The 15,457-nt window shown below is 43.9% G+C and overlaps 1 protein-coding gene across 2 annotated transcripts in view; it reads right to left on the bottom strand.

Annotated features, from left to right (window-relative positions):
- The window catches only part of abcb6a (ATP binding cassette subfamily B member 6 (LAN blood group) a), a 226,443-nt gene that overhangs the window by 42,036 nt on the left and 168,950 nt on the right, over positions 1-15,457 (bottom strand). For both annotated transcript variants that reach the window (XM_068034765.1, XM_068034764.1), the window contains exons 16-18: positions 13,736-13,910; positions 10,359-10,471; positions 7,538-7,632 (exon numbers count right to left, since the gene is read on the bottom strand). In XM_068034765.1, the coding sequence (XP_067890866.1) occupies positions 7,538-7,632; positions 10,359-10,471; positions 13,736-13,910 (383 nt within the window). The remainder of the gene's footprint in view (positions 1-7,537; positions 7,633-10,358; positions 10,472-13,735; positions 13,911-15,457) is intronic.

Raw genomic sequence — 15,457 nt, 5'->3', positions numbered from 1 at the left:
GGGAAAATGAATATATCAGCCTAAAACTTCCATAGGCCTGTTAAGGAGGCAGAAGAGCACTGAGAGACATTTCCACCTGCCATTTTTGTTTCCCATAATCAGGTCCCAAATCACAAGGATTAGTTCTTTTAAATATTCGGGTGGATGCCCTGCGCATATAAAGAAATCCAACCAGCTCTGCCACTCGAATCTCAAAGCGGCACCTTGCTGCTCTGAGAGGGGAATCCCATGGCTTGCATTGATCTGGAATATACGTAAAATTGATCAGTCATTCCTCACTCCAAAAGTGGTCTTTGGCTCCTCTTCCAAAGGAAATTGATCCTTCTGGCGTCTGTTAACTCACAGAAGACAGAGAATCGGGATTAATGGGTCTTTTTCAGGTTGGAAAGACATAACTAGTGGAGTGCCACAAGGATCAGTCCTATTGCCTCAATTATTAGCTATCTATATTAATACTTGGAGGAGGGGGCAGAGAGTAATATATCCAAATTTGCTGATGATACTAAAGAACAAAGAAAATTACAGCACAGGAACAGGCCCTTCGGCCCTCCAAGCCTGCGCCGATCCAGATCCTCTATCTAAACATGTCGCCTATTTTCTAAGGGTCTGTATCTCTTTTCTTCCTGCCCATTCATGTATCTGTCTAGATACATCTTATAAGACGCCATCGTGCCCGCATCTACCACCTCCGCTGGCAACGCGTTCCAGGCACCCACCACCCTCTGCGTAAAGAACTTTCCACGCATATCCCCCCTAAACTTTTCCCCTTTCACTTTGAACTCGTGTCCTCTAGTAATTGAATCCCCCACTCTGGGAAAAAGCCTCTTGCTATCCACCCTGTCTATACCTCTCATGATTTTGTACACCTCAATCAGGTCCCCCCTCAACCTCCGTCTTTCTAATGAAAATAATCCTAATCTACTCAACCTCTCTTCATAGCTAGCGCCCTCCATACCAGGCAACATCCTGGTGAACCTCCTCTGCACCCTCTCCAAAGCATCCACATCCTTTTGGTAATGTGGCGACCAGAACTGCACGCAGTATTCCAAATGTGGCCGAACCAAAGTCCTATACAACTGTAACATGACCTGCCAACTCTTGTACTCAATACCCCGTCCGATGAAGGAAAGCATGCTGTATGCCTTCTTGACCACTCTATTTACCTGCGTTGCCACCTTCAGGGAACAGTGGACCTGAACACCCAAATCTCTCTGGACATCAATTTTCCCCAGGACTTTTCCATTTACTGTATAGTTCACTCTTGAATTGGATCTTCCAAAATGCATCACCTCGCATTTGCCCTGATTGAACTCCATCTGCCATTTCTCTGCCCAACTCTCCAATCTATCTATATTCTGCTGTATTCTCTGACAGTCCCCTTCACTATCTGCTACTCCACCAATCTTAGTGTCGTCTGCAAACTTGCTAATCAGTCCACCTATACTTTCCTCCAAATCATTAATGTATATCACAAACAACAGTGGTCCCAGCACGGATCCCTGTGGAACACCACTGGTCACACGTCTCCATTTTGAGAAACTCCCTTCTACTGCTACTCTCTGTACCCAGAGGGTGGTTGGAATCTGGAACACTGCCTGTAGAATAGATTGGTTTGATGGCCGGTGCGGACATGATTGGCCGAAGGGCCTGTTTCTGTGCTGTATAACTCTATGACTCTATTGGCCAGGGCACCAGGGAGAAAGCCCTTGCTCTTGTTTGGAATAATGCCATGGAACATTTGCATCCAACTGAGCGGGCAGATGGGATCTTGGTTTAACGTCTCATCTGAAGTACAGCACCTCCGACAGCTCAGCACTCCCTCAATACTGCACTAGAATGCCAAACTAGATTATGTGCTCAGGTCTCTAGAATGGGTCTCACAACCAGAAGTGAGAGTGCTAGCTACTAACTGAGCCACGGCAGACAGTTAGATATAGCAGCTCATAATCAAACATTACGTATATCTATCCAAATGCATTACTGGTTACCTGAAGAAGTACTTCACCCTGGCACTTCACTTTAATACAATTTCTGTGTTGTGTTTTACAAAAATGTTTTTAAGATACTGGCAGCAGGATGCATTTCTTGAATATGATTCAGTCAGGGAGACATCTGCAACAATCTGATGTTGGATACATCTGTTACCCACATGGCCAATTACAGCATAAAACAGCCGGCACCTTTCATCAGTCCAACAATGTTGATTGGATCAATATGGGGCGTGGCACGATCGAGGCAAACAATCCCATCTGGGTTTAACAGATGGAGCAAGAACTCACTGTAAGTGTTACAGGGTCAGCACACAGCCCAGTTGTGCTCCATCATGGAACCTGAGATTTCCTGGACACTGGGACTGGCCAGATGGACTGAAAAGGTCATTTCTGGTTTTAGTTATTCTTCTTGTTCCTTCATTGAATTGACAGATGATGGCTGCATGACATTGCAAGATACCAGCCATTTACAAGGGTGCTTGTTCTCCCAGACATCCTCACCACTTTTCATCTGACTTTAATCTTTTGGATTTGGTGGTTATGGCATTGGACCAACAACCTAGTGGTCGTGAGCTAAAACCTCCACCACTGCAAGTTCTGAAAATTAATTCAGTAATTTGTGTTGGATTGTTGTAACTGGTTCAATAATGTCCTTCGAGGAAGAGAATCTGCTAGCTCTACCTAGTCTGGCCTACACTGATTAGTCCTCGTTAAATAGTTTACTCTTAATGTTCTCAATTGCTATGTAGAATGCAATTAAACACCATACTCTTAGGGAAATTAAGGATGGACAATAAATTTTCATCACGATTCACATCCCAAGAACAAAAACATTCATTGCACTTTCAAGAACTATTTGTTTATACGTTATGAATCTTCTTTCAGTTTGAAGCCAAGGTCCAATTGGAACTAAATTTCTCAGTAAGCTCAACTTCCACAAGGCCAATGCTTGAATTATCAGCAGCACCTTAGAGTTTTACTTGGATTTCCCACCAAAATCTCAAACTAAATTGCCAGTCCTGATCCTTGCCTTCTTTCACTTGTCATTTGTTCTATTGTGGTAGTGTCACAGTCTCAATTTACCCTATTAACAAATGTAAACCAAAACCAATATCTTATAATGCAATAAAACAAATGAGGTCAATGCGACCCTTGCATATTTACCTGGGACTGAGCGAGGAAGTTGCTACACTCCCTCCCATTCTATTTCCTTTTACAGATCGCTTATCTCATCGATTCTTTTGAGTTCAGCCTTGGCTCAGCTGGTAGTATTTTCACTTTGAGGTGTCAGCTGTTAGCTGCGCTCAGTGGTAGCACTTCTGAGTCAAAAAGTTGTGGGTTCAAGTCTCGCTATAGGATTAAAGCATAAAATTCAAGGCCAACACTCCAGTGCAGTACTGAGGGAGGGCTGCACTGTTGGAGGTGCTGTCTTTCGGATGAGACATTAAACTGATGCTCCGTCTGGCCCCTCAGGTGGTCTTAAAAGATATTAGCTCTGACGATGTGGAATCTGTATGGGTAGAGCTGAGAAACACTAAGGGGCAAAAAACATTAGTGGGGGTTGTATATAGACCCCCAAACTGTAGTGGTGATGTTGGGAATGGCATTAAACAGGAAATTAGAGATGCATACGATAAAGGAACATCTGTAATTATGGGTGACTTTAATCTGCATATAGATTCTCTCTCTCCCTTTGGCTTCCTTGTCTCGAGAGACAATGGGTAAGCGCCTGGAGGTTAATCTGTATATAGATTGGGCAAATCAAATTAGTCACAATACCGTAGAGCAGGAATTCTTGGAGTGTATACAGGATGGTTTTCTGGACCAATATGTTGAGGAACCAACTAGAGAACAGGCCATCCTAGACTGGGTATTGTGTAATGAGAGAGGAATAATTGACAATCTAGTTGTGCGAGACCCCTTGGGGATGAACGACCATAATATGATAGAATTCTTCATCAAGATGGAGAGTGACGTAGTTGATTCTGAGACTAGGGTCCTGAATCTTAGTAAAGGAAACTACGAAGGTAAACATTCATTCCCTCCACCACCGACGCATAGTGGCAGTAGTGTGTACCATCTACAAGATGTACTGCAGCAAAGCACCAAGGCTCCTTGGACAGCACCTTCCAAACCCGCGACCTCTACCAAGAAGGACAAGGGCAGCAAATGCATGGGAATACCACCACCTGCAAGTTCCCCTCCAAGCCACACACCATCCTGACTTGGAACTACATCGCCGTTCCTTCACTGTCGCTGGGTCAAAATCCTGGAACTCCCTTCCTGAAGGAACTGTGGGTGTACCTACCCCACATGAACTGCAGAGCGGTTCAAGAAGGCAGCTCACCACCACCTTCTTGAGGGCAATTAGGGACGGGCAATAAATGCTGGCCTGGCCAGCGACACCCACATCTCATGAATGAATTTTTTAAAAATGAGGTGCGAGTTGGCTATGACGGATTGGGAAACGTTACTTAAAGGGATAACGGTGCGAAAAGCAATGGCAAACATTTAAAGAGCACATGGATGAACTGCAACAATTGTTTATCCCTAAAATAAAAGCAAAATACTGTGGATGCTGGAAATCTGAAATAAAAACAAGAAATGCTGGAAATACTCAGCAGGTCTGGCAGCATCTGTGGAGAGAGAAGCAGAGTTAACGTTTCGGGTCAGTGACCCTTCTTCGGACTTCGGAAATATATATATATTATATATGATTGTTTATCCCTGTCTGGCGCAAAAGTAAAACGGGAAAGGTAGCCAAACCATGCCTGACAAGGAAAATTAGAGATAGCATTAGATCCAAGGAAGAGGCATACAAATTTGCCATAATAAACAACAGACCTGAGGATTAGGAGCAGTTTAGAATTCAGCAAAGGAGGACCAAGGGATTGATTAAGAAGGGGAAAATAGAGTATGAGAGCAAGCTTGCGGGGAACATAAAAACTGACTGTAAAAGTTTCTATAGGTATGTGAAGGGAAAAAGACTGGTGAAGACAAATGTAGGTCCTTTACAGTCAGAAACAGGGGGATTTATTATGGGGAACAAAGAAATGGCTGACCAACTAAATGCATACTTTGGTTCTGTCTTCACAAAGGAGGACACAAATATCATACCACAAATGTTGGGGAACACAGGGCTTAGTGAGAGAGAGGAACTGAAGGAAATCAGTATTAATAGAAAAATGGTGTTGGGGAAATTGATGGGATTGAAGGCCGATAAATCCCCAGGGCCTGATGGTCTGCATCCCAGAGTACTTAAGGAAGTGGCCCTAGAAATAGTGGATGCATTGGTGGTCATCTTCCAAGATTCTATAGACTCTGGAACAGTTCCTACAGATTGGAGGGTAGCTAATATAACCCCAGTATTTAAAAAGGGAGGTAGAGAGAAAGCAGGGAATTATAGACCAGTCAGCCTGATGTCGGTAGTGGGGAAAATTCTAGAGTCCATTATCAAAGATTTTATAGCAGAACACTTAGAGAACAGTGGTAGAATCAGACAGAGTCAGCATGGATTTACGAAAGGGAAATCATGCTTGACAAATCTACTAGAATTCTTTGAGGATGTAACCAGTAAAGTTGATGAGGGGGAGCCAGTGGATGTGGTTTATTTGGACTTTCAGAAGGCTTTCAACAAAGCCCCATATAACAGATTAGCATGTAAAATTAAAGCGCATGGAATTGAGGGTAATGTATTGCAATGGATAGAAAATTGGTTGGCAGACAGGAAATAAAGAGTAGGAATAAATGGGTCTTTTTCCGAATGGCAGGCAGTGACTAGTGGGGTACCACAGGGATCGGTGCTAGGACCTCAGTTACTCACAATATACATTAATGATTTAGATGAGGGAACTAAAAGTAATATCTCCAAATTTGCAGATCACACAAAACTGGGTGGGAGATTGAGTTGTGAGGAGGATGCAGAGAAGCTTCAGGGTGATTTGGACAAGTTGAGTGAGTGGGCTAATGCATGGCAGATGCAGTACAATGTGGATAAATATGAGGTTATCCACTTTGGTAGCAAAAACAGGAAGGCAGATTATTATCTGAACGGCTATAAACTGAGAGAGGGGAATATGCAGCAAGACCTTGGTGTTCTCATACACCAGTCGCTGAAGGTAAGCATGCAGGTCCAACAGGTGGTAAAAGAGGTAAATGGTATGTTGGCCTTCATAGCGAGAGGATTCGAGTACAGGAGCAGGGATGTCTTACTGCAATTATACAGGGCCTTGGTGAGGCCACGCCTGGAATATTGTGTGCAGTTTTGGTCTCCTTATCTGAGAAAGGATGTTCTTGCTATAGAGGGAGTGCAGCGAAGGTTTACCAGACTGATTCCTGGGATGGTGGGACTGACGTATGAGGAGAGATTGAGTCAGTTAGGATTATATTCGCTGGAGTTCAGAAGAGTGAGGGGGGACCTCATAGAAACCTATAAAATTCTAATAGGACTTGACAGGGTAGATGTTCCCAACGGTGGGGGAGCCCAGAACCAGGGGTCATCGTCTAAGGATATGGGGTAAACCTTTCAGGACTGAGATGAGGAGAAATTTCTTCACCCAGAGATGGTGAGCCTGTGGAATTCGCTACCACAGAAAGCAGTTGAGGCCAAAACATTGTATGTTCTCAAGAATGAGTTAGATATAGCTCTCGGGTCTAAAGGGATCAAAGGGTATGGGGCGAAAGCGGGAACAGCTTTTTGAGTTGGTTGATCAGCCATGATCATAATGAATGGCGCAGCAGGCTCGAAGGGCCGAATGGCCTACTCCAGCTCCTAGTTTCTATGCAAAAGATAACATGCCACAACTTTGAAGATGATCAGGGGAATTCTCCCTGGTGTCTTGGTCAATAATTATACCTCAAACAAAACGTAAAAGCAGATTGTCTGGACATTGACACATTGCTGCTTGTGGGAATTTGCTGTGCACAAATTAGTTGTTATGTTTTCTGTGTTACAACAATAACTAGACTTCAAAAGTATTGGCCATAAAGTGCTTTGGGACATCCTGAGGTCATGAAAGGTGCTACAGAAATACAAGTCCTTTTTTGTGGCTGATTCTACTGAATATTCATCAACTTCCTTCAAACTACAAACCCTCAGTGTTCACAACTTCCAGTTCTCTCACAACTCATTGACTGAATCACTATACCTCAATCTCCACCCTGCCTCTGATAGACTAAAGACAATCTAGAGCTTTCCAATACCTCAGAGAGATAATTTTGTTACATATCTTGCAAGTCAAATCAACAGCACCTCCTTCTTCACTTGGACAGATCCACCCTTAGTTCTTCTTCATTTATTGACACTCTTGACCTATCACTTACTTACCCACTCAGCAATAACATTCAATGCTGATGGAAGTATTACAAGTTTTGATAACAGCACTAATTTAGCATTTGCAATGGCTGTAATTGGTAACTGAGCAGTACACGTTTGAAAACTGAAGAATGTGATTTTGTTTTCACTAATACAACTCACTAAACATTAGGGTTTAGCTATGAATTCCAAATCAGCATAAATCCTTAATTAGTCTTTCCTGCAGCATTACCTGTGAGCCACAACAATTGTGGTCCTGTTGGTGCACACTCTGGCCAGCGAGGCTTGAATGTTCCTTTCAGTTTGTGTGTCTAAAGCAGATGTAGCCTGTTCAAATATAAGAAAGGTGATCAGGTATAACACTGAAACAGGACAGTGGAAAAAATCACTGGAAAAGTAGCTAACAAGTAGATTCAGCTGACGCAAAAGAGCAACTATTACCTACTGTACAAAATATCTGGTGAAATGTTTGAACAATCATTTTTTCTTACCTTGGAGACCAACTAGGTTCTTCAGTCAGATATTTCCCCTCAACAACTGAAATCAGTAGCGCTACACACACACTGTATGACATCTTAATATGCACAGGGGAGGGGTGGTGGATGAACACTTGCATCGATTACAAAGATCACAGATGGAGGAAGCTATCTGGCTCATTGTGCTTATCCTTCTATAGAAGCCTGTAATCTCCACCTCTCCTTCTTGAAGACACTACTTAAAACCTACCTCTGAGCAAGATTTTGGTAACCTTCTCTAATGTCTTTCTTTAGCTTGATGATGTTTTGCCTTATCATGCTCCTGTGAAGCGCCTTGGGATGTTTTACTATGATGAAGGCACGATATAAATGTGGGTTGTTTCCTGTGTGTCTTTAGGGTTAGAGTGTGCACCTGGCTCAGGAAATGTTTGGAAATAAAGTACAGGTACAAGAAAAGGTCACACAGGTCATCTTGAAGAGAACATACAACTTGCCCCAATAGTGACTGAACCCTACAACAACAAAAAAGCAAAATACTGCAGTGGAAAGTTAGAATAAAAATTGGAAATACTCAGCAGGTCTGGTAGCATCTGTGTAGAGAGAAACAGAATTAATGTTTCAGGTTCTGATGAAAGGTCACAGACCTGAAATGTTAACTCTGTTTCTCTTTCGACTACACCCTAACTGGTCAGATGGACCACAATTGGCCTCCCTGGTCTTTTCCATTCCTTAGTAATCCACTGAACTTCTCTGGCATCTTCCCTTCTGCTATTAAACAACTTGCATGTATATAGTGCTTTTAACAGTCTTTTAACAGTGCTCCACAGTCAGACAGAAAAAAAGGATGCTGAGACAAAGAGGAGATGCAGAGATGTTGAGCAAGGGAATTCCACAGTGTAAAGCCTAGATGGCTGAAGGCACAACCACCAATAGTGAGGTGAAGGGAGTGGGGATGCACAAGAGGCTTGAGTCAGAGCAATGGAAAGTTTGGGGTGTGTGGTTGTAGAGCTGGAGAAGATTACAGAGATAGGGAGCAGCATGACCATGCAGGAATGCAAATTTTAAATCTGAGGCCCTGGGATCGGGGGACCAATGTAGGTCAACAAGGAAGTGATGGATGAGCATCTTGAATACGGGCAGCAAAGTTTTGGATCAGCTGGAATTTATGGAGAGTGAAAAATAGCAAGAAGAGCATTGAAATATTCAGGATTACAAAGGCATGGTTGAAAGTTTCAGCAGGAGAGGGGCTGGAGGGTGGAGGCAGGGGCGGAGTGAGGCGATATGACAGAATATGTGAGTTCAGAAGTTCAGCTCAGCTTCGAATATAATGCCAAGACTGCAAATAGTATGGTTCGAAAAGAGCCAATGCTTGGTGGTGGAGAGTTAGAGCTGGTGTTGTCAGTGTACCTGTGGAAGTAGATCCCATGTTGTGGACAATGTTGCCAAATCAGGATGTAGATCTAGATGTGGGCTAAGCACAGATCCTTGAGGGAACTAGAGAGGTGACAGTGTGGGGGCAGGGAGTGAAGCCATTGCTCTGGTTAGGATAGGACAGCTAACAGTGGAACCAAGCACGGCAATCCCATTGAGCAGTGAAATGGAGGAGATGTATTGAAGGAGGACAGTGTGGTTGACGTGAAGGCTGTAGACTAATTGAAGAGGATGAGGAAGCATAATGTTTGCAATCACAGATGATGTCATTTATGACTTTTATTAGGGCCATTTCAGGGCTGTGGCAGGTGCAGAGATTCAAACATGGGAGCTGCAGAAAAGTTGGGTATGGATTTGGGAGGTGACAACATATCCAAGAACTCTGGAGAAGACAGGGAGGCTGGAGATCGATAGTTTGCAAAAACAGAGGGGTTGAAGGTGTTTTTTTTGAGGAAGGGGATGATGTCAGTTGTTTCGAAAGTGATAGGGACAGGACCTTTCCCTACCTAGTCCCACATTACAACAGTGACTACACGACAAAAGTAAATCATTATCTATAAAGTGTTTTGGAACATATTGAAGTTGGGAAAGGTGTTATATAAATGCAAGTGTTTTGTTCTTTCCGAGGAGAGGGAACATACATACATAGGAACAAGGAGCAGAAGTAGGCCATCCGGCCCCTCGAGCCTGCTCCGCCATTCAATAAGATCATGGCTGACCTGTTTGTGTTTCAAATTCCACACTCCCATCTACTCCCGATAACCTTTGATTCCCTTGCCAAACAAGAATCTATCTACCTCCACCTGAAAAATATTCAATGACCCCACCTCCACTACCTTCTGAAAAGCTATTTATGTCAGCTAGCATGATGGCCAAGAACAGAAGTTGTCACATAATCTCTTAGCAATAGAGGCATTCTTTCACCAAACATAGCAGATCTATCTTTTGTGAAACATTTTTTACCTTCTTAATGATCTTAAGCCCAGGTTCATTAACCAATTGCAGCCATGGTTCTGACAGTTTAAGAAGCAAGCTCTATTATTGCTAGTATAATATGGTACCAAGTTGGTTAGAGTGTTGTAGACAATGACGGCTGTTTTCATCTCTCAGACTTTGACGTTTCCTGTGATTTTACTTCTTACGTACCTCATCCAGAAGAACGATCTGAGGTGCCTTCAGGATTGTTCTAGCGATTGCCACTCTTTGTTTCTCTCCTCCACTGAGCTTCAGTCCTCTCTCACCCACTTGTGTATCATAACCTGAAGAACATGTCATTTTACAAACAGCTGGAGATGGTAATTGTGCTCTGTGACCTGATGATCTACAGCTTACAACCAATGCATTCCTTGTTCCTACAGGCTCCAGGAAATCTATACAAACTGCTTGCTTATCAATAATAACACGTATTTGTATAGTGCCTTTAAAGTAGTAAAGCGTCCCATTTTTGGCAGATAACAAACATGCAAGTTCCAAAAGATATTCAGTACACAAAAGGACATCTGCACCGTTTCACAAGAACATAATCAAGACAAAAATTTGACATTGAGCCAAAGATGGAGCTATTGGGACAGGTTGGTCAAAAGCTTGGTGAAAAATGAGGTTTTAAGAATATTCTTAAAGGATGAGAGAGAAATGGAGATGCGGACGACATTCTAGAAAATGGGATCAAGGTAGCTGAGGTGTCGGGGTGAAAATGGGGACCATTCTAGGCTCAAACCTATTGAAGGAGCTGGCTGTAGAGATAGTAGATGCATTGGTGGTTACCTTTCAAAGTTCTATAGATTCTGAAGGGTTCCTGCAGACTGGAAAGTAGCAAATGTAACCCCACTATTTAAGAAAGGAGCGAGAGAAAAAAGAACTACAGAATTGTTAGTTTGATGTCAGTAGGGAAAATGCTAGAATCTATTATAAAGGATGAGATAACGGGACACTTGGAAAATAATGATATCGTTCAGCAGAGTCAACATGAATTTATGAAAGGGAATTCATGTTTGACAAACCTGTTGGAGTTTTTTGAGGATGTTACTTGTAGCATAGATAAAGGAAAACCCGTGAATGTGGTGTATTTGGATTTTCAGAAGGCGTTTGATAAGGACCCACACAGGAGGTTAGTGAACAAAATTAGAGCACATGGGGTTGGGGGTAATACACTGCTATGGATTGAGAATTGGTTAACTGACAGTAAACAGAGAATAGGAATAAATGGGTCATTCGCAGGATGTTACTAGTGGGCTACTGCAAGGGTCAGTGCTTGGGCCACAGCTGTTTACAATCTATATAAATGACTTGGATTTGGGGACCAATTGTAATATTTCCAAATTTGCAGATGACACAAAACTAGGAGGGAATGTAAGTTGTGAGGTGGGTGCAAGGAGGCTTCAAGGGGATTTGGACAGGCTAAATGAATGGGCAAGAACATGGCAGATGGAATATAATGTGAATAAGTGTGAAGTGATCCACTTTGGTAGAAAAAAACAGAAATACAGAGTATTTCTTAAAAGGGGAGAGGTTGGGAAGTGTCGATGTCCTAAGAGACCTGGGTGTCCTTGTTCATGAGTCACTAATTGCTAGTATGCAGGTGCAGCAAGCAATTAAGAAGCCTTCATTGCAAGGGGATTTGAGTACAGGAGTAAAGATGTATTGTTTCAATTGTATAAAGACGACAGCTGGAGTACTGTGTACAGTTTTGGTCTCCTTATCGAAGGAAGGATATACTTGCCATAGAGGGAGTGCAACGGAGACTCACCAGACTAATCCCTGGGATGGCAGGATTATGAGGAGAATCTGCAGAAACTGGGTCTGTATTCTCTAGAGTTTTGAAAAATGAGAGGTGATCTCATTGAAACTTACAAAATTCTTACAGGGCGTGACAGGGTAGATGTGGATCGGAGGTTTCCCCGTGCTGCTGAGTCTAGAACAAGGGCCCATAGTCTCAAAATAAGGGGCAGGCCATTTAAGACTGAGATGAGGAGGAATTTCTTTACTCAGAGGGTGGTGAATCAGTGGAATTCTCTCCCCAAGAGGGCTGCGGAAGCTCAATCGTTGAGCATGTTCAAGACAGAAATCAACAGATTTCTGAATACTAACAACATCAAAGGATTTGGGGATATTGGGGAACACTGGCATAGAGACAGATGATCAGTCATGATCTGTTTGAATGGTGGAGCAGGCTCGAAGGGCCGAATGGCCTACTCCTGCTCCTATTTCCTATGATCCTATGAACCTTCGTGTGAATTGGCTGATCTTGTTCAAGGTTTCAGTAAGAACTGGCAGCGAAGATGCTAGAGCCATTGAGAGGCCCGGGTCTCATTTAAAAAGAACCGGTGAGCTGTAGGCACAAAAACAGCAGCTCGATACAGCTCATGGATTGGGCCGGTGCAATATCGGGCTGCTTTGAGGCCACCCAGCTGACAGCAAGGTAAGGCTGGGGAATGGTGAGGGAGTGACGAGCCCGGGAGACAGAGGCCCAGATTATTTTTGTGCTGTCCAGAGGAGCACTCCTGCTGCTCATAGCTCCACAAGAATAACTTAAAATTTACTCTTTTTAGGGCCTTTTCTGCTGTACTGTCAGTAAAACTGGATGGAGCTCCAACCAGTCCTAATATGGCCCTATGCACACCATAGGACTCAGCTTTATATTTTAAAATTCGCATCCTCATGTTCAAATCCCTCCAAGCCCAAACCCCTCTCTATTCCTGTAACCTCCTCTAAGTCCACAACTCTTCAAAATATCTGCACTCCTCCACTTCTGGCCTCTTACGCATCCCCCATTTCCTTTACCCCACCATAGCTGGCCGTGCCTTCAATTGTTTAGGCCCTAAACTCTGGAGCTCCCTCCTTAAACTGCTTTGCTTCTCTCTCCTCCTCGATGACGCCCCTTAAAGCCTACCTTGTTGATCAAGCTTTTGATCACGCATCCTAATGTTTCCTCCTTTAGCTCAGTACAAATTTTTGTCTGATTACACACCTGAGTAGCACTTGGGATGTTTTTACTACTTTAAAGGTGCAATATAAATGCAATTCATCGTTGTTTGCAATGTGATGTGCATCAGCAATCTCCCCCCCCCACCTCATACACAACCTTGTGGGGGAGGGTAGCTTTCCTCTATGCAGAAACATCTTTTTTATACTCTTCTCATAACAGAGAAGAATAGAGGGAATTTGTGGCAACACTGTAGGTCTTTAGATGTTTAGAGTGGTTTCTAAATATTGATACACTCCAGGGACCTCTGTCATAACTTTTGAAAGACAGTATCAGTTACCCAAAAGGAAATTGCGTTATCGTTGGAAGAAATGTTTATTAGTGTAAAGCAACAAAAATAACATGCCAGCAGCCCAACAAGTACAAAAATAAGAAGATCTTGGGGACCCCCAAGATACTTCAGTAAACACCAAACTCTGTGATTCCAGAGTCATTGGTTTGTAAACCTATGCTATTTCCTACCATGGATTTCTAGAAGCTGTAATTTGATACAGTGTCTTTCCCGTCACCAAATAAACCAAGGCAAAACACAGTCTCTTACCTTCAGGGAAAGTGATTATTTGCTCATGAATATCAGATGCTCGAGAAGCCTCCTCTACGTCCTCGTCACTGGCAGTCACTCTGCCATATCTTATGTTGTTCTTAATGTTCTCATTGAAGAGAACAGTGTCCTGGGGCACTACTCCGATGTGTGAGCGCAGAGAGCTCTGCTTCACCTGGGGAGGAAATTGAGAGTTTTCAGAAGAAGCCTCAGCACGAGTCAGGGTGCAACTCACATCGTCAAATTTGGATTGCCCAAGAACATAAGAAATTGGAGCTGGAGTAGTCTGCTCCCCCATTCAATATGATCTCGGCAGTATATTATTTGAACGGAGTGAGACTGTAGAACTCTATGGTACAGGGGGATCTGGTACATGAATCACAAAAAGTTGGTATGCAGGTACAGTAAGTGATTAGGAAGGCAAATGGAATGTTGGTGTTTACTACAAGGGGAACTGAGTATAAAAGTAGGGAAGTGTATCTACAGTTGCACAGGACCTTAGTTAGACTGCATCTGGAGTACTGTGTACAGTTTAAGTCTCCTTACTTAAGAAAGGATATAATTGCATTAGAAGCAGTGCAGAGAAGGTTCACTTGACTGATTCCTGGAATTGGGGGGGGCGGGGTGGTGGGCTGGGGTGATGCTGGTTAACTTATGAAGAAAGCTTGGACAGGTTGGGTCTGTATTCACTGGAATTTAGAAGAATGAGAGGTGATCTTATTGAAATATATAAGATCCTGAGGGGACTTGATAGGGTGAATGCTGAGAGGATGTTTCCCTTGTGGGGGACTCTAGAACTAGAGGACACAGTTTAAAAATTAGGGGTCTCCCATTTAAAACTGATGAGGAGAATTTTTTTTCATTCAGAGGATCATTAGTCTGTGGAATTCTCTTCCCCAGAGAACAGTGGAGGTTGGGTCATTGAATATAATGAGTTAGATAGATTTTTGATTGACAAAGGAGTCAAGGGCCGGAATTTTACACCCCACAAAGGAGTCGGCTGGTGGGGGAGGGGGGCGCAAAATTGATTGGAAGGCTTTGGGGGGGGGGGGGGGGGGCGTTTCTGACCCCTTCCCGTCCCCATTGCAATTTTACCAGTGGTGGTGGCAGCGACAACCGGCCCGCCCACCTGCCCCAGGCCAATTAAGGCCCTTAAGTGACCAATTAACCACCACTTAAGGGCCTTCTTCTGCCGGCGCTGGTATTTTACTAGCAGCTGGTGGGTGCGTTAGGCCCCCAGAATGCCTTCTTGCGGGCTGGGGAGGCCCTCCTGATTGGGCACCCTGTTGCCCATAGAGGGCCCCCAAAGCCCCAACCACCCCCACTAAAATAAAGACCCACCCCCCTCCCAAAAAAACCCCCCTTGCCTTGCCAGGGCCCGGCTGATTGTCCCTGGCAAGGCCCCAGAATTTACCTTGCTTCCAGGGCCTGCGCCCCTCTTGTTGCCTCTGGTGGCACTGCTGGGACTAAGAGCTGCTAGCCTGCTGATTGGGTGACAACTCTTGGAGGTGGGACTTCCTGTCTGAAAGAGGTGGAAGTCCCGCCCAAGTCCAATTAAGGGCCTGGGAGCATAAAATTCTGGCATGGCTCCCCTGGCCCGGTGAAGGTGGGCTCGCCCCTGACTTTTTGACCTGTGGGCAGGGCCTCACGCTCAACTTAAAATTCCGGCCAAGGGTTATGGGGGGAAGGCAGTAAATTGGAATTGAGACCACAATCAGATCT

The sequence above is a fragment of the Heterodontus francisci genome, chromosome 7, assembly GCF_036365525.1.
Source record: "Heterodontus francisci isolate sHetFra1 chromosome 7, sHetFra1.hap1, whole genome shotgun sequence".
NCBI classification, from domain to species: domain Eukaryota; kingdom Metazoa; phylum Chordata; class Chondrichthyes; order Heterodontiformes; family Heterodontidae; genus Heterodontus; species Heterodontus francisci.
The sequence above is the reverse complement of the archived record's forward strand: the minus strand, read 5'-3'. Positions and strand labels throughout refer to the sequence as shown.